This window comes from Pelodiscus sinensis, chromosome 25 (genome assembly GCF_052426305.1).
Source record: "Pelodiscus sinensis isolate ZL-2025 chromosome 25, ASM5242630v1, whole genome shotgun sequence".
Lineage (NCBI taxonomy): Eukaryota > Metazoa > Chordata > Testudines > Trionychidae > Pelodiscus > Pelodiscus sinensis.
In genome coordinates, this window is record NC_143076.1 from 13246038 (window position 1) to 13264576 (window position 18539).

Genomic DNA, 18539 nt, shown 5'->3' on the forward strand with positions numbered 1-18539 from the left:
TGTTCCCAATCGGGGGACAGAGGCTTCCCCCGCAAGCTGTCAGCCCAGCTCCTTCCCCCAGCGCTCCACTCACTTTAAAAGCTGCTCCCCTCACTCCTCTCCCCGGGCCCTGTGTCCCCACCAGCCACCTGTGCGGATTCGGCCATAGGGCTACAAGCTGCTGCAGTCCTGCCAGCTTGGCTACTCCTGCAGTGCCATGCTACCCATCAGATCCCATCAGCAAACCTTCTTTCCCTGGGGTTCTCCAAGCCAGGGACTGACCCCCCCCAGGAGAGAGAGAGAGATTCACTTCCTCAGCCTCCTTTCTCAAGGGGGACAAGCACAGGCCCCGTTACCTTCAGGGACTCAAACACCGGCACCCGATGGGCCAGCTTGGGCCAGATCTTCTCCTGGAAGAAACTGTGATCGACTTTCAGGTCTTGGATGTCTGGCTCTTCTTCCTGGGGGGTAGGACGGAGAGAGAGGGTTTGTTCCCGCAAACAAACAGCCATCTATGGCCATGGTGCCTGAGCTCAGCCAGCTTAGAAAGGCAGAGACTTAAGCAGGGAGCTACCGGTGAGCATCCTGAGCTGGGAGAGGCTGCTGGAGAGCAGGCGTTCAGGGGACAGCTCAGTCGGCAGGGTGTTTTGCCTGGCAGCGTGGGGGAGCCTGGCTTTGAGGCTGTAACAGCACAAGTGCTGGCTGTGGGCTTGCAGAACCCAGCTCCTGTGTGGGGATGCTGGTGGGGGACAAATCTGGTTCCACTCTGCACATGAAGCTCCAGGGTGGGGGAGCCGGGTAAATCATTACAGCCACGTCGGTCTGGGGTTCTGTAAGGACTGGGGAGCCCCATCACTTCCTTGGAGAATTCCCCCATGCTAAATGGACCGAGTACGTGCACCCAAGGCTGTGTCTGACAGCGTAGCAACAGAGCAGCTCAGCTAACAGCTGTTGCCCTCCCCTCCCCCAGTCGCCCACTGCAACCACCGCCTTCCCCTGCTACATCAGAACGCCTCTGGCAGTTCATCCACGCTCCTCAAACCCGCTGGCGAGCAACTAAAACCACTTTCCTCGGCTGGTTCCTGTTTCAGTGAACCCAGATTTCCTGCTGGGATGAGCTGTCTGCCGTTGGGGGAAGGGGGAGGAGGGGCACAGTCACTAACTCCCGCCCAATCCATATCCATAGATCTCCAGGGTTACTGCTCCTCTGCTCTCCCCGCCACAATTATGGCACGATCACTCCCCTGACCCACCCATTAATGTGGCGATTGCTCCCCCAGAGTCCTCCCCAGCTCCCCCTGTCTGAGCGGATACGCCGATGACGGATGCCTTGAAACCAATGTCCCTTCTAATGTTTTCCATTCATGTGCAGAATACATTTTATGCGCACGGAGGCAGGGGCGGGTGGGCACCACCCGCGGACGTGCACCCAGCTTACAGAGGACACTGCTCGATGGACTCACCTCTGTTGGGCTGAGGCCCCCCAAGTAGTTGCCTCCTATGCCTTCCCGGCGGAAATAAGTCCCTGTGGTGTCAATCACCGTGGGACACGCCAGGCCGGGCCCGTCGGGGCAGTGCCACACATAGACGTACCTGGGGTACAGGAGGCGCAGTCAGTGTGGCTACAGGACTGAACACCAAGAGACCCCACCCCACCCCATCCTGAGATGGGTGCTCGCAGAGCCCTGGGAGCCAGAGTAGACACAGGGAAGAAGCTTCCGGAAGGTGAGCGCCCCTAAGGGCAGGGCCTGCCGCCCACGCCAGGCAAAGGGAATCCCAGCCCCCAGCTCCTCCCAATTCCCCAGGCTCCTCTTTTCCGCCTTCACAGAGCAACAGAAGCGAGAGTGGGGTATTTCACAGAGTGCTCTGGAAAACTGCTTCCGTTCCCTTGCCCAGCGCAGACACCCTTAGGGAACACGCGCCATGTCACCGCCTCAGCTGTGGTGCTGAAGTTTCACTTGGCCCAACCAGCTACGCCCTTCCCCAGCCCGTCCCCTGGTGGTGGGGACATGCGGGTTCCCGGTAAAGGAATCAAACCCGAATGTGGAAATCAATGCCCACACCTCCCGGAAAGCAACCCCCCAGGGCCTCGGCCCCACAAAGTCTCTTCCTGTGTCACATCTCCCACTCCACCGGGCCATGGTAGGTAACCTGCACCTTTTCCTGGGTTCCACTGGTAGCTTAATCTCGTCTTGGGTGTTGGGCGAGCCGATCCCAACGCCAGCCATCTCTGCCAACTTCCCTGACCAGCAGCCAGCTGCATTGACCACCAGGGAGCACTCCACGGGCTGGTTCTCCAAACTGTTGGGCATTTGAACCTGGAAGGCCCAAGAGGGGAGAGCAGGGAGTTTCACAGACCCCAAAGAACTCTGGGGGCAGATGTCCAGGAAGGTTTTCCAGGCTGCCCAGAGACAGAGCAACAGCGCTACGCTGGGGGCAAAGAACCGGCTCCTGAATGACCCTGCACTGGAAACTGCATCATGGGAAAGAGCAAGAGACGGGGGAGGGCAGGTGGGGTGTGTACGGGCTGCTGGAGAGCAGGAAGTGGTGAGGACAGTTCTCTTCCTGGCTCTGCCACTGACTCAGAATGCGGCCTTGTGTGAGTGCCAGCATCGCTCTGTGCCTCGGTTTCCCCATCCCTTGAAGTGAATCAATATTATTGACTTCACTGTGGGGAGAAAACGAAGCCCACGGAGAGAGAGTGTCACGCCGGCAGAGGTAGAGCCCCACACCCATGAAGACCCACTGCCTGGATCCTTGGACTAGGAGGCATCACTGTGTGGTTACACTTGTTCCCCTGGCCAACAGCCCATGCAAAGCTCAGGGAAGCTTTTGCAGTTATGCAGTGTGTTTGGATTTCATGGACTCAAGACCAGATGGATCAGTGAGCATTCAATCTGTCCTCTAGCATGGCTTGGGCTGCGGGATGCCACCCAGCGACTTGGGCACTGGGCCCAGTGACTTGCAGCTGAACTGCAGTGGAGCCTTTTAGAAGACATCCAGTCTCAATCTGAAAGACTCCAAGTGCAGGTGAACCCACCATGGCCCTCCAGGAGCTGTTCTAATGGCCAGACCCCCTCACTGTTAAAATATCCCCCTTGCAGGGTTACCCGAAGGACCCAGCATGGCCCCCTAATGCAAATGTCTTAGGAGAGCCTAGTCAATTACACAGACAGGTATTTTTCTTCCACCAAGTGATAAATTGGGTCAAACCAGGATCCAGCACAGATCTCTCCTGTCTGAACTAGAGCAGTTCCTGTGGGACCAGACCACTGGGAGGTTACTTACATGGACATAATTAATGCGGGACAAGGTCAGCTCCCTCTCAGGCGTCAGGAGTTCTGTGGAGGAGGTGGTAAAGGCTGGGAAAGAAACAAAAACAAAAAACATGCAGCAAACAGCAACTTGCTCCCTGTCTTCAAATATCTCTGAGGATCCAGATCTGTCTACAGCACGCACAGCTGGCCAGTTAGCACAGCTCATAAGTGGCACTCTCTAGACCAGTGTTTCTCAACCAGTGATACAAGTACCCTTTGGGGTACTTGAGAGAAGTCTGGAGGGTACATCAACACCGCTGACATTTGGAAAAAACTGAATTTTTGTTTTAAGTTTTACGGCGCTTTATTCTTTTTGTACTTTTTATACCCAAAAATTTCATATCCTGCCCAGCTAGCATTAAATTGTTTAAACAAATGTGTTGCAATAGTAGAAAAAAATGGTGTGTGTCTGAAAGATGTAGGTACTGGGGGTACTTATAATTTAAAAAAAAGGGGGGGGTACTTTATAAAAAAAAAAAAGGTTGAGAAACACTGCTCTGGACTGCTAGTGAAGTACCTACAGTCCCTTCGCTAGTACATACTGTGTATTCCCAGGCCACTCATACTAAAATCTCTGACAGCTGCTAGCTTGTTTTCAGTGCATAATACAATCCCTGCTCTGTCACAATGTTCGCTCACTGATCCGTAATGCGCAGTGATTGATAACAGGCAGCCATGGAGCTCACGAATGAGTCACAACAAAAGTGGGGAAGTCACTAGGCAGGTTACTGAGAAATGAACTTGTGCTAAATCACCCAAGACCCAGCAATCAGAGATATTGTGTTTTAGATGCGGGATACTTATACTTAGTTCTCAAAGTGCTTTTCAACCATAGAGGTCAAAATGCTTTACAAAGACAGCTGGCAGTCCTTAGTCTCACAGTACAGCTGGAAAAACAAAGATCCAGAGAGATTAAGTGATCTGCCCAAAGTCACTCACGGGCTACGTCTACACTGACACGATTTTCCGAAAATGCTTTTAACGGAAAAGCTTTTAACGGAAAAGTTTTCCGTTAAAAGCATTTTCGGAAAAGCACGTCTAGATCGGCAGGATGCTTTTCCGCAAAAGCACTTTTTGCGGAAAAGCGTCCCTGGCCAATCTAGATGCACTTTTCCGCAAAAAAGCCCTGATCGCCATTTTCGTGATCGGGGCTTTTTTGCGGAAAACAAATCTGAGCTGTCTACACTGGCCCTTTTGCGCAAAAGTCTTTCGGAAAAAGACTTTTGCCCGAACGGGAGCAGCATAGTATTTCCGGAAAAGCACTGACAATCTTACATGAGATCGTCTGTGCTTTTCTGGAAATTCAAGCAGCCAGTGTAGACAGCTGGCAAGTTTTTCCGCAAAAGCAGATGATTTTGTGGAAAAACTTGCCAGTCTAGACACAGCCAGGGTGTGTCTAGACTACAGGGTTTTGTCGACAAAAATGAACTTTTGTTGACAAAACTATACCTGTGTCTACACTGCCGCCGAGTTCTGTCGACAGCTGTAAACCTCATTCTACGAGTAATAACGCCTTTTGTCAACAGAGTTCTGTCGACAGAAGGCGTTATTGCATCTACACTGTCCTTTGCGTCTACGCTGTAATGTCGACAAAGCGGCTCTTTTTCGACAGAAGCTTTGTCGACAGATACTGTCGACAAAACTTCTGTCGACAAAAGCCTGTAGTCTAGACGTACCCTCAGTGACATTGTGATGGAGCTAGGAATACACCTTTCGTATCCCGACTCCCCGTCCTTATTCCATAAACCCTCTCTGCTCATTGACCCATTGGGTAGCCGACAGCCATGACATTCAACACAGACATCAGATGGTACCCTTTCGGGGAGTCTCTCGGAACACGTTTCCATTATTCCCTACCGGCGATAGCCTCCAGTGCTTCATGTAATTTAATTTTAAACGAAGAGATGAGGAAAGTGACTAGAAAAAGCTGGGAGGGGGCTGTCTGTCATTTTTTAATTAAATCTTTGGAACTAAAGATTTGTTACCTGAGCTCAGAGCTCTGTTTGAGAACAGAAGCACAGACTAGGTCAAACCAAAAGTCCATCCAACCCAGAGTCCTGTCTTCTGGCAGTGACCAGCGCCAGGTGCCCCAGAGGGAATGAACAGAACAGGGAACCACCACGTGATGCACCCTCTGTCACTCATTCCTGCTACAGCTGATGGGATCTCTGATTTCCAAAGCAGGGTCCGAAGTTACAGTCCTCACACTGCTCTAGCGTGTGTGACGTCCCCTCTAATCAGTGGCAAGGGAAACAGACTCCTGGACTCCAGTCTGAGTCCATAAATGACAACAACTTTCAGTGTGTGTCTAAAAGATATTTCCAGTGCTTCACACCCTCATCATTCTGTTTCTGATTCAAGGTTTTCAATAGTTTTGGTGGCTATTTATTTCATTTCAGCGGCTATCTTAATTTTCCTATCTTATTTCAAAGACACCATCTTCAGCAGCCGCTCAGCTAAGCAACCCCCAGCACTCTGGTGGAGGAGTATCAAATCCCTAATGCTACTCCTTGCAATCCTACGTGCTCCTCTGAGGTCTCTCATCCAAGTTCTGACCAGATCCAACCCTGCTTCACTTGGAGGATCTCAGCACATAGTAACCGTACAGAGGGCCAGCCTCAGACACAGATGGGTCACTTACATGTCACTTCTCCGTGGCACGAATAGACACCCATGGATATTGCTTTCCTCTTGAAGGCATGGAGGAGGGCCCAGGGATCAAACCAACCTTCATTTTCTAGGCCTATAGAAACCAGGAATGGACACATGGAAGAACAGGATGAACAAAGCAACCTTCAAGCCCCCAAAATGTAGGATGCCTGCAAACTACAGCCCCAGTTCTGCAGATACCAGTGCTTATGCTTAGCCCGAGGAGAATTAGTCACAGGCACAAAAAGAAGTTGTATATAAGAACCTGTGCATTATCTTATGCACGGTACAGATGGGTATGTGTTACTCTCCTATGTTATAGAGGAGGTGAGGTTAGCTAGACCTGCTTAAGGTCTGCTTAAGGCATCAATGTTTTTCTTGAAGATACAGGCATTATTCAGCGACACTTAAATATTTAACTTATAGTTGTGTGAATGTTACACCAGTTCCCAGCAAGGAGCATTTTAACGAGGGCAAATTCCACTTTTGTTTTTCAGTCTCGTCAAACAAATTCTCATTGGCCAGGAGAGGGGTGGTAACAGATCTCACAGACCGTTGGGCAAGGTGTGGGGGAGGGGAAGGCTGGGGTAACCAGCCTTCAGTGCCACCCAAATTGCTCCGGGGACAATTCCTGCAGTAGGCATAGCCTGAGTCAGGAGCCCCTTTGAATGGCCAGGCCCCGGGTCAAGTGTTCGCCTCCCCTCTGGCGGCAGGTTTGAATGGTTCTGTGTATGGTCTCATCCAAAAGATTTATTTGTTTGAAGAGTGACTGTGCCAAGTAGCCAGGAAGATAGAATCCTGTCCCCACACGTGCCAGCTGAGGCTTTTCAGTTCCTCTGCTACGAGAGGGTAAGGATAGAAATTTTTAACTTGGTTTCATTTGTAGACCTCAATGGGGAAGGGAAACCAATTCAAATCTGACGTCAGTATGATAATTTGAGAAGCATGAACACGTCAAGTCAGCAGCTCGGAACAAATCCATCTGAATTCTATTTCTCCTCCCCAGTCTGACGTGGCGACGCTTTCAATTAACTGTGTTCTCAGTAGATACATAAGGAAACAAGGAAATAAATTCTTGCCACCTAATGTTAATGTACTGCTGAGAAATCAAGCCTCCCAAAGTTACATTTACTTGGTAATATTGTACATATGTACGTACATAATGATTTTCCCCATTTGCTTTGTTATATGGTGTACTACTGCTTATGTTATTCGAAGTGTGCCATAAAACAGACAAGACATGTACCAAGCTAGTTTAATATTTATCAGAAACCTTAATTTTTGGTACTCTCTTACTTTGGACTTTGATTTTTCAGCCCTAACGTGGCATTAAAATGTGGTTTTGCACTTAAATATTAAGCGCAAGATGAACCCTTGCACTGAGAGCTGGTCCTTTCAATTCCTTCAATGGCATTTTCTAAAGTTTCAGACACAGCCGTTACATTTTCTTTTTCATTTCACTCCTCTAATATTTAGTGAGACTGAAGTATAAAGGGAGTTCCAGTCCCCCATGGGTTAGACAGGGGTCTAGAAACTAAGTACCGTAGGATGCCACAGCCACACCATCGGTATTCAACCATGGATACTTCTTCTTCAGTTGTGTTGGTGACAGAAGGGAGACCTTCGCTCCTTGGTCCCTGAAAAGCCATTAAATATACATCAGAATACGCCAGTTTTGTCCTGATCTAGCTAGAGCAAGGAAACATAGGGGAGGAGATCTGGAGAAAACAAAGCATAACTGCCAGGGGAAAACAAGGAAGTTTTCACCTTCCTCTGCAGTATATGTAGGGGACTTGAAAGAATTTCCTTCCTTCCCCCAGCAGTTTTGCTTCTCTCCTCAGATCTCCTCCCCATACTAAGGGTATCAAGGCATCATTCCTCAAGCTTGTCAAGCCCACCTCTCTTACTCACGCAGGGACGGGTCATGGGCACGCTCAGCAGAAGACCCCATGGCCACCGAAATCGCTATAGACTCAGATTTGAAGGCCAGAAGGGATCATCGTGACCCCCTAGTCTGCTTTCCTACACATTGCAGGCTCCGACCTCACCCGTCCACTCCTGCAACAGACCCCTACCCGCTGGCTGAGTTACTGAAGTCCTCAAATCACATCTCAAGACTCCGTTACAGAGCAGCCATTTACCCCAGTTTAAACCAGCACGCGAGCCATCCCCCATACACTGCAGAGGAAGGTGAAAAACCTCCAGGGTTTGTGCCAATCTAAGCCAGAGGGAAAATTCCTTCCTGACTACAAATACGGTGTCTGTTAGACCTTGAGCATGTGGACAAGACTTGCCAGGAAGACACCTGGGGCAGAGTCTCCAGTAGTAATTTAGGGCCTCCCACCCCACCTAGTGTCCCGTCGCCAGCCACTGGAGATATTTGCCGCTAGTAGTCTCAGACTGGCTACACGGCACTGTCGGCAGCCTCACTGTGCCACCAGTCTCACTGTACCACTGTAAACTTGGCCAGCTCAGTCTTGAAACAAGTTAGGTTCTCTGCCCCCGCGGCTTCCCTTGGTTACCTCTGGAAATGGCCAATTCCCACTGCCGGGCAAGACCCACCTATTCGCACAGGACCCGTGACCATCTGAGTTCATTGCCAGGGAGTGTAGAATACTGGTGGGGCAGCGCTTTGTGGGACTCAAGTTGCTCAGTGCCAGGGGAGTCCAGGTGGGGCAAAGGGCCAGCGAACAAGCTCCTCCCATCTAATCACCTGGGCTAGAAGAGCTTTGGCCACAAGGGATAAGGAATAATTTTGGGGGCTCTCCACCGAGCTTTTAATGAAGCCCCATGGGTTTTCCACAGTCAGTTACCCCATCTCGGGAGGCTGCAGTTAGAAGGGAGGCATGGGCAGGCCAGACTGGGGTGCGGTAAAAATGCTCTGCAAGGGGGGCCCAGGACAGGCAGAATGGGAAAACCCCAACCTAGAGCCGCGAGGTTGTACAGATGCTGGAGGCTTCTCTGCAGACCTGGAGGGAGTTCAGTACTGAGCTGGAGTGCCCATAAAGGCAATATCCTCTGTGCCTACTTTGCTCCCAGGGTAACTGCTTGGGCTCTTTGCTACAACATTGGCTGCCCACCATCGGCCACTACCTCCACAGCCTCGCTTCCCAGCTCCCAACATGCTCCCCGCGGAGGGGCTGTACCTCTGAACATGCACGTTCTCCTCCAATATGGCAGCTCCGTCCTCTGAGGCCAGGAAGAGGTACCCCAAGGGGTTAAACTGAATATCTATGGGCGGCTCGTTCACAACCCCCAAATGCTCCTGTGGACAGAGTGTGCCTGTCAATACTTCAGTCACTAACCTGTTCAGGGAGATGCAGAGGAAAAAGGACCTGGCCAGGACCCACTCAAGAAATCATCACTGCATTATGGAGGAACTGCATTGATTTGACACCCTCCTCAGAATGACCTGTTCTCCTGTGCTAGAGACCCCAGTGCAGCTCTTGGCTCTGCCCGAGGGGTTGCTGACAAGCGACATAACCCCCTTCAGGTCTCTCTAGGGACCAACAGCATCACCTACACACATTTCCCAGCACTTGTCAGCTCGGGAACAAAGATGGGAATCAAACCCAGGCCGCTGGCGTGGTCATGCAGCAGGTGACCTAGTTAATGTCTGTGCAGTGCTACAATGTGCAAAGAGCAACAGAAAGCCTGAGGTATTAGTAAGCATAGGCCAATGCCTGCAGAAGGGACAAATACTGATCTTACACACTGGTGTAAATCCAGAGCCACTCCAGATTGACACCCGCAAGCAGGAGATAGAAGCCCACGAGACGATCCAAACAATGTGTGATGAACACAGTCACGCAGACACACTGCTAATGACGTGAATCGTTCTAGGCTCCACCTGCAGTCATGGCGACAAGGGGGTCAGCATGCTTGTAGCACCCCTCAGCCTGACTCTGGACTTCCTCTAGCACGGAGCTCACAGACTCTGGGGCCCCTGGAGAACACAAGGCCCTCGCGCCTCCCGCCAGAGCTTGGCCTGTGGGACGTACGTTGATTGTGCGCAGGAAGAACGCTGAGTAGAGGGACATCTGGACGTTTTCTGGCAAGGAGAACTGCTGCCGAATCCCTCCCACAGAGAGCACGGTGGAGGCTTTCGAGTACTGCAAGGAAGCCAAAGGGGCAGGGGAAGGATGGTCACAATGACTGTTACCAAAACAGAAAGAAGGCAGCGAGTTTTCTGGTCTGCCCTCTCCCAGGCTCTAATGCTGGTGAAAGGCCCAGACCCATCAGCCCTATCCATGGAGCAAAGCCAGGACCAGTAGAAGCAGAGCTACACTGCCTACCAAGGAGCCCCGGGAGCTCCCTCTAGTGGGCAGAGGGGACATCGGTTTTCATGGACCATTCCCTCCTGAGACTACAGCCTCTCTCCGAGTTACGAACGAGTTATGGACCAAACATTTGGCCATAACTCGAGCTGTTCGTAACTTGGACCCCATTGAGTTACACGTGACCGCGCTGTTTGTATATGAGGGTTGCGTTCGTAACTCGGGGACCGTCTTTACGACCGCTCCATGGGAGCTTTGGTCGTAAGTGTGAATGGTCGTAACTCGACCGCTCGCAACTTGGGGAGCGGCTGTACCAATGGGGTGATGTGGGCACTCATCTCTTGGAAACCAGATACATCTTCAGGAGAATCCTGATTGTGGGGATTTAGCGGTGATCCCAGTGGAGCAGGAACGCAGTTACCCTATGATAGGGGGCCAAAACCTGCCACAATCCTACCCTGGTCATTAGTGGGTAAAGAAATACAATGGGGAGGAAAAAGGATGAAATCACAGAGGCAAAGGCCTCTGTTGCCTGCCATTTCAGCCAGACTGATCATTCACTTAATGACCTTAAAACATGCATATTGCTTCAAAGAGACTTTAACTCCAGACTTCAACAAGAAGCTTCAGAATTGTCATTCATGCTTAAATTTGACACTTTATGTATGGGTTTAAACAAAGACTCTAATTATCTCACCATTACAAAGATAGCTTCCCCAATTATCACCCCTAATGTCATTACCTCACAGAAACTTCCCCTATTATCACCCCTATGTCACTACCTCACAGGAACTTACCTTCCCCCGTCACCCCCACTCTGTTCTAAAATTTGATTTGTCAATTTCACATGCGTTCACTTTTTTTTTTGATTGTATCACTTTGGTATATATGGCTGTGCAGATTTTCTTCCACATATTGATCTGAGGAAGTGGGTCTGGCCCACGAAAGCGCATCACCTAATAAACCATCTTGTTAGTCTTGAAAGTGCTACATAGTTCTATCTTTTATTTCTCCCAGGGAAATAGTTTTTCCTAATATCCAACCTGGTCCTCCCCCACTGTAACTGGAGACCATTGCTCCTCATTCTGTCACCTGTCACCACTGAAAACAGATTGGCTCCATCCTCTCCAGAATCTTCCTTCAGACAGATATCAAATCCCCCCTCACTCTTCGCTTCTGCAGTCTAAACAAGCCCAAATACCTCAGACTGTCCTCATACGTCATGTGCTTCAGCCTCCTAATCATTTTGGTTGCCCTCTGCTGAACTTTTTCCAATGCACCCACATCCTTTCTATAGTGGGGACCCCAGAACTGGATGCAATACTCCAGATGTGGCCCCATCAGTGCCGAATAAAGGAGAATAATCAATTCTCCAGATCTGCTGGCAATGTTCCTCCTAATGCACCCTAATATGCCATTAGCCTTCTTGGCTACAGGGGCGCACCGCTGACTCATATCCAGCTTCTCATCCACTGTAACCCCCAGGCCCTTTTCTGCAGAACTACTACTTAGCCAGTCAGTCCCCACCCTGTAGCAATGCTTGGGATTCTTTCATCCCAAGACTCTGCACTTGCCCTTGTTGAACCTCATCAGATTTCTTTTGGCCCAATCCTCCAATCTGTCTAGGTCACTCTGGACCATATTTCTATCCTCCAACGTATCTACCTCCCCCTAGCTTAGTGTCATCCACAAACTTGCTGACAGTGCAACCCATCCCCTCATCCAGGTCATCAATGTCTTCATTAAACAAAACAGGACCTAGATCCAACTCCCAGAGCACTCCACTTGAAACCGACCGCCAGCCAGATGAGTCATTGATCACTACCTGATGATCCTGCCAATCTAGCCAGCTGTCCAGTCACCTCACCGTCCATGTATCCAATCCATAGTTCCTTAACTTGCTGGCAAGAATACTATCCTGGTTCTGCTTATGCTATGTCTTGAACACACAGGTGCTGATCTATCTTAATACCACGGAATGCATGAGTCCTTGATCCAAACAAGAGGGTCGGAATACTGTAGCCTCCCGGCATGCTGGTCTCAGAGGAACTACTGGATCACCCAGCCCAACTGCTCTTTCTGCAAGGCAGCTACTACTCCATTCCCTACCGACCCTGCTCCAATCAGTCTTTGCAGCCTCCACTGCCCCAATTGCTCTGGCTGCTAAGACCCCTTCCCTTCCCCCAATGCTCAGCATGAACTTTTCCTTCCTTCACCTTGGGCCATTGCTCCTTGACTCCCCCCATTAGAACCATTCCTCCACAGCTCTGCAGGGCCTCTGATTCTCCTCACATACCGAGCTGGCTCTTCTCTGGACTCCTCCCACTCGGCTCTTTTGGGGCAGCTGGCCTCACCTTTTGTGGATGCAAACCTTTCTTGTGGGGAAGGAAGGGAGACCTGGTGCAAGGAGGGGGACAGGGTGGGGCGGGTGTGCAGAGCAGCCACAGCGCTTGGGAGTTCAGCTCAGTTTCTAAATAAGACCTGGGCTCTGCACAAGTCTGAGATGCTGTGTTTAAGTAGAAGCCTCCTCCTGGGTAACTTACCGTGGGGTCCTTCTCAATCACGGCCACTTGGAGCGCGCCTTTCCGGGTCTCTAGGCACTTCAGCCAGTAGGCGACGGACCAGCCCATCACCCCTCCCCCCACGATGACCACATCTGCTTGCTCAGGGGGGAGACCTTTGGTGGTGTCTATAGGGTTCCACTCACTGCCGGGGAGACTCTCTTTTAACTTCTTCTGGAACTTCCCCACCTCCTTCCCTAGGTCTGTAAGGAGAGACGGGATTGTTAGGTGCTTTCAGCCTGCCCCAGCATGAGGAAGACAGGCAGCAAAAACAATCCCCAGGCCAAACAGGGCTTTGCAAGTGGTGTGCAGGAGGGGCGGGGCAGGGCTAGGCAAAGGGTTATTGCATTGACTGGGCAAGGTCAGCCAAGGCTCAGGACACACTTCCCCCCTGTTGTCCACTACGCCATGTACAGGTTGTACCTCCCTTAGCCAGGACTCTCTGGTCTGGCAACATCTGTGATCCAGCAGGACCAGGGATGTTCCTGGACCACAGAGCCCAGGTATAAAGAGGTCGGGTCGTGGGGCAGGAGCGTGGCGGGGGTGGGGGGGACCAGCGACTCAGTTGGGAGGCGGAGGGTAGAGGCGGAGGGGCAGGCAGTGCAGCTGAGAGTTGTGCCCCCTGTGGCCGGGAGGTAGCAGGGGTCAGCAGTGGCTGGGGAGCTCCAGCCCCGGCCCCGGAACTCGGGTCCAGCAGCAGCTGCGGGGCTCTGACCCTGGAGCTCAGGGTCTGGCAGCAGCAGCTAGGGAGCTCCAACCTGGGGAGCCATGGCCAGGCAGACAGCAGCAATGCCGGGCTGGAGCCCTAGCAGGGGGCAGGAATTCAGCACAGGCTATGTAAGGAGGGACTTCCTCTGGTCTGGCAAAACCCCTCAGTCAGGACCAGTCCAGTCCCGAGGGCGCCAGATGAGAGAGATCCAACCTGTAGTAAGGCCAGGAGATGCTGGAGTTTGGGCCCTGTGTGAGATGCAGATAATTGCATAGCTCCCTTCTTCACTGATACAGCCTCCACCATCCCCAAGGTGTCCCAGCATCTGGAGGAGTTTGACTGGTGGACAAAGAGCATTTGGCTCTGGGTCAACTCAGGAAAAATCACACAGGATGTTCTGTGGACGGGGAAGACACTGACATGCTCTGACACCTCTCCTATAGCAGAGTCATCAGACCAGGTGGGTGGTGCAAAGCCTCAAGGTGCCGCCAGATCCCGGACTAGCCCTGGATGTGGAGACTGTTGCTAGGTGAGGGATTCTTCCTTCCCTCCTTGTGTGGCAGGAAACTGCCTTCAGTGGAGGACCTAGCCACTGAGATTCACCCGCCACCCCCCGTGGGCTGCATAATGACACTTTGTTCCATCTAGGGCTGGATTCAACTGATGCCTCATTCAGCCCGCAGCAGCATCTCTCATTAACCAAGGCCAATGCGAACATGTCACACGTGTGTGGTACACAGAGCCCTCCCGCAGGCAGCAACCCCTGCTGCCAGGCTCCCTGCTAACCTCCCGAGTCGTTGCATAGCTCTGGGGAGGAGCTTCAGGGAAGGAGAACAAGGGGGGAGAGCGGGGGCAGAGCGGGAAGAGGTGATGATGGCCCCGGACTCTGCAGCCTACAAGAGAGCTATGCGCCACAGGAACTCTGCCGCGGGAGAAACCCACATGGTTCAGGGAGGAGAGCATCCTCTGGTTCCCAGACCCAATAGAACCCCGGCTCTGGGACTCCTGGACTCTTAGGCTCATTCCTCGGTCTGACTGCAACCTCTCTGAACAAGCCGTACCATGTAAAAACACCACCACATGCTCCTCAGTCCAATTTTCAATGGCTCACCTAAGGGCTTTTACCACTTCCTTTGGAAGGTTGGGGGAGATACTTACGGGGATTTTTTTCTCTGCAAAGTGGGCTCAGTGCAGGTGAAAGACACCTAATTGACGGCCCTCAAAATGAACTTGGCAGTGACGTACAAACTTGCCTCACACTGCCCAGCCAATACAGTCTCCATCTTGCAATGGAGGGCCCTACCATGGCCCAAGAATTTACTGGAGTCCCAGTTCCTCATTCATTCCTTGGCTTCTCTGCTCAGACTGCCCACAAATGAGACACTGGTGCTAAAGGTGATGGTGGTTTTGGAAAAGTCCTTTGAGAACTGGCCTGAGATTTAAAAAAAAGCATCTGCTCCTTTACATCATTGGGCCTTCTCCAAGTCACCACCCATTCTGCTGCAGTCCTTGCAGTTTTATTTCTCTGCTGCATGGCAGCCAAACGAAGGTCGAGTTAGCTCTGAATATACAACAGAACAGTATACAGGTAGTCCCCGAGTTACAAACGCATCAGTTTATGACAGTTTGGCCTTATGACCAGGAGTCGCCAAGCGGCAGTGAACCCTGCTCGCCAGCCACGCGGTTTCGGGCGGTTCTGTGCTCTGTGCATGCGCAGATCGCTCTGCGCCGGCTCTTCTGCGTTGTAATCTGCTCGCCACAGGCAAGCAGATTACATTATTTGTCGAGCTCTGCTTATGACCAACCTCCCATTAAGCGCGTCCCTGAGTTACAAACGTGCGATTTGTGCTTACGAACAGCACGGTCGTATGTAAATGAATGGGGTCCGACTTACAAACAGATCGAGTTACGACCAAGTGCTTGATACGTAACTCGTTGGTAAATCGGGGACTATCTGCATACTGAAATGAAAGGATACGTTTCAATCTCCCCAGAAGCTAGTCTTGTGTGCAGCATTCTAAGATGCCCTCTGCACAATCCTCTTCTTGGCATGCCAGTTAGAGGGCTAGCTCGGTGCCTAGTCATTCAGCCCAGTTCCAACACCAGTCCAGCGTTTAATGGAAACCCAGAGACCGACATGTCTCTCTTTTAGTATCCCATGTGGCTTTGGTCAAAGCTGGTCCCATGTGTAGCAGTCACTGCTATACTGGAGTCACTGACTCCTGCCATATAGGATACACTTTTTTGTCTATTGTAACCCTGATCAAAATCATGTAACTGAGGCCAAGAAACAGACATCAGTCTCTTTCCACTGCTCCTGCATATCACACGTTCATTACTTCCTAAAACACGGCTCAACGTTCACTACCACCACTGGATGTGTGGTCGGCCGGAGACTTTAAGAGCTGAATGAACCCCATTTCACAACCTGTCTCTTTAAACATGTGCAATAATAATACCTAACTTTATGCAGGCTTTTCATCCACAGACCTCAAAGGGCTTTATAAAGGATATCAGCATCATTAGCCTAATTTTATAAATGGGGAAACTGAGGCACAGCCATGACTTGCCCAGCGGGCCATTGGCAGAGCCAGGAGCTGAACTTACATCTCCTGAGTCCAAGTCCAGTGCCCTGTCCAAAAGTCTCTCAACAATAAAATCCAGGGGCTGAATTACCCACAGGAGACACCAATGATGAGGCAGCAGGGATAGCCCAGGGAGGAACTTGTCCAGAAGAGATAAAAGTTGTAATAAACAATGCGAGGTGGGTTAATAATGAACACAACCTGCCTGATGAACTCTGATAAACACAGGGACACGGGCCCACAGGGTGACACTCTCCTCACTTCTAGCCAAGTTTGAAACGTTTTAGGAACGTGAATGAATGTAACCTCACAGCCAAGGCAGGTGCCATCTTTTTGGTCTGTGTTTGTAGAGCACCAAGCACAAGAGGGCCCTGGCCCAGGAACACACCCACCCTCCCCCTCCTCATATAGATGGAAATTGCCCCCAGGGAGAGGCCCTGCCCAAGAGGGACAGTGACTGCAGATGGAACCCAGGAGTCCTGGCCCCAGCCCTATGCTCCAGACATTTTACGAAGTGCATTGAGACCTGGAGGCAGGCAGGTCCCTGGCCCTGGGCGGCGTGGAGCATCTCTCCAGCCTAGGCAGGACAGGAAAACCCCTCGGCCCCTGTGTGGGTGAGTTCACCGCTCGACCCCTGGCCATGCAGCCCTCACCCGGAGACCCTGCCTGCTGAGACCCCATCACACTGCAATGCCAGGGGAAGCCTGGGGCCCAGCCAAGACCAGACCCGCGTCGGGTTACCCTCCCCACACACGCACAGCCCCCCCCCCACGAGCCGGGAGCCCCCCCGTGCCGAGCTCCCCCCCCGATCCCAGAGCGCCCCCCCACGAGCCGAGCCCCCCGAGCCCGGAGCGCCTCCCCCCGAGCCGAGCCCCCCGAGCCCGGAGCGCCCCCCCCCGAGCCGAGCCCCCCGAGCCCGGAGCTGCCCCCCCCCGAGCCCGGAGCCGCCCCCCCCCCCGAGCCAAACCCCCCGAGCCCGGAGCTGCCCCCCCCCCCGAGCCCGGAGCCCCCCCGGGCCCCCCTGCCCCCCCCCCCCGAGCCGAGCCCCCCGAGCCCGGAGCCCCCCCGGGACCCCCCTGCCCCTCACCGCCGAAGAGGCCCCGGCACTGGGGGCGGCCGGTGCGGAGCCCGCGGGGTCGGTGCGCGCAGCCCCCGGCGGGCTCGGGCGGCGGGCGGGCGCGGAGGGGCGCCAGGCCCCGGCACACGCGGCCAGCCCGGATCATGCCGCCAGCCTGACAGGGAGCCCCATGCGCGGGCTCCGGAGCGCAGGGGCAGGCTCCGCCCCCTCCTCCACGCTAGCCAATGGCCTCCGAGCACGCGCCTCCACCCCGGAGCAAGCCTCCAATCCGCCTCCTCCCTGTCTGCCCTTCACTCCTGGAGCCCGCCCATGGCCAGGGATTGGCCAATCCACCGGTCCCGTGCTCGGGTACCGCCTCCTGATATAATTGACCAATCAATGCCGCGAATACCAGCTCCGCCCCGAAGCGCTCGTGCGGATAGGCAGTCCGAACACCGGGCCGTCTCCATACGTAGAGCGGACCAATGGCGGCTTCGCTCTCCGGCTCCCGCCCCCACACGAGCCGGGATAGGACAGCATGGTCAGGGAACGGACCAATCGCTTTCTCCGTCCGGCTCCGCCCCCTGCATTGTGCCCGGCCGCGGCGCGGGGTTTCCGGCGGAAGTGAGCGGCGAGTTAGTCTGACGTGTGCCGAGGTGGTCGGGCCGGTTCCCCGGCGCCCCCCCCCTCGCCATGCTCGACTTCTTCACCATCTTCAGCAAGGGCGGCCTCGTGCTCTGGTGCTTCCAGGGCGTGCGCGGCCCCGCGGCTGCCTGCACCGCGCCCGTCAACGCGCTCATCCGCTCCGTGCTGCTGCAGGTGAGGCCGCCCCTCCCCCCGGGAGAGAGAGAGAGAGAGAGAGACCGTCCCCCGCCCCTCCCCCCGGGGGGGGGGAGAGAGAGAGAGAGAGAGAGACCGTCCCCCGCCCCTCAGCCCCGGGGGGGGGGGGAGAGAGAGAGAGAGACCGTCCCCCGCCCCTCAGCCCCGGGGGGGGGGGGAGAGAGAGAGAGACCGTCCCCCGCCCCTCAGCCCCGGGGGGGGGGGAGAGAGAGAGAGAGAGACCGTCCCCCGCCCCTCAGCCCCGGGGGGGGGGGAGAGAGAGAGAGAGACCGTCCCCCGCCCCTCAGCCCCGGGGGGGGGGGGAGAGAGAGAGAGACCGTCCCCCGCCCCTCAGCCCGGGGGGGGGGGGGAGAGAGAGACCGTCCCCAGCCCCGGGGGGGGGGGGGGGAAAGAGAGAGAGAGAGACCGTCCCCCGCCCCTCAGCCCCGGGGGGGGGGGAGAGAGAGAGAGAGAGAGAGACCGTCCCCCGCCCCTCAGCCCCGGGGGGGGGGGAGAGAGAGAGAGAGAGAGAGAGACCGTCCCCTGCCCCTCAGCCCTGGGGGGGGGGGGGAGAGAGAGAGAGAGA

General features: G+C 53.7%; 2 protein-coding genes across 6 annotated transcripts in view; one reads left to right on the plus strand and one right to left on the minus strand.

The window, feature by feature from the left end:
• The window catches only part of FOXRED1 (FAD dependent oxidoreductase domain containing 1), a 27473-nt gene that overhangs the window by 5959 nt on the left and 2975 nt on the right, over nucleotides 1-18539 (minus strand). For 2 of the 5 annotated variants that reach the window (XM_075909287.2, XM_075909286.2), the window contains exons 1-10: nucleotides 17165-17347; nucleotides 12766-12986; nucleotides 9947-10057; nucleotides 9092-9210; nucleotides 7488-7582; nucleotides 5938-6039; nucleotides 3268-3341; nucleotides 2137-2297; nucleotides 1443-1572; nucleotides 336-440 (exon numbers count right to left, since the gene is read on the minus strand). In XM_075909287.2, the coding sequence (XP_075765402.2) occupies nucleotides 336-440; nucleotides 1443-1572; nucleotides 2137-2297; nucleotides 3268-3341; nucleotides 5938-6039; nucleotides 7488-7582; nucleotides 9092-9210; nucleotides 9947-10057; nucleotides 12766-12986; nucleotides 17165-17300 (1254 nt within the window). In that variant the 5' untranslated portion in view covers nucleotides 17301-17347. Of the gene's footprint in view, nucleotides 1-335; nucleotides 441-1442; nucleotides 1573-2136; nucleotides 2298-3267; nucleotides 3342-5937; nucleotides 6040-7487; nucleotides 7583-9091; nucleotides 9211-9946; nucleotides 10058-12765; nucleotides 12987-16099; nucleotides 16217-17164; nucleotides 17349-18539 lie in introns of those variants that run through there. The other 3 variants (XM_075909289.2, XM_075909288.2, XM_006111243.5) reach the window with 3 other exon arrangements.
• SRPRA (SRP receptor subunit alpha) overlaps nucleotides 17732-18539 on the plus strand; it is a 22464-nt gene continuing 21656 nt past the window's right edge. The window contains exon 1 of the mRNA XM_075909283.2: nucleotides 17732-17953. Within this exon, the coding sequence (XP_075765398.1) occupies nucleotides 17828-17953 (126 nt within the window). The 5' untranslated portion in view covers nucleotides 17732-17827. The remainder of the gene's footprint in view (nucleotides 17954-18539) is intronic.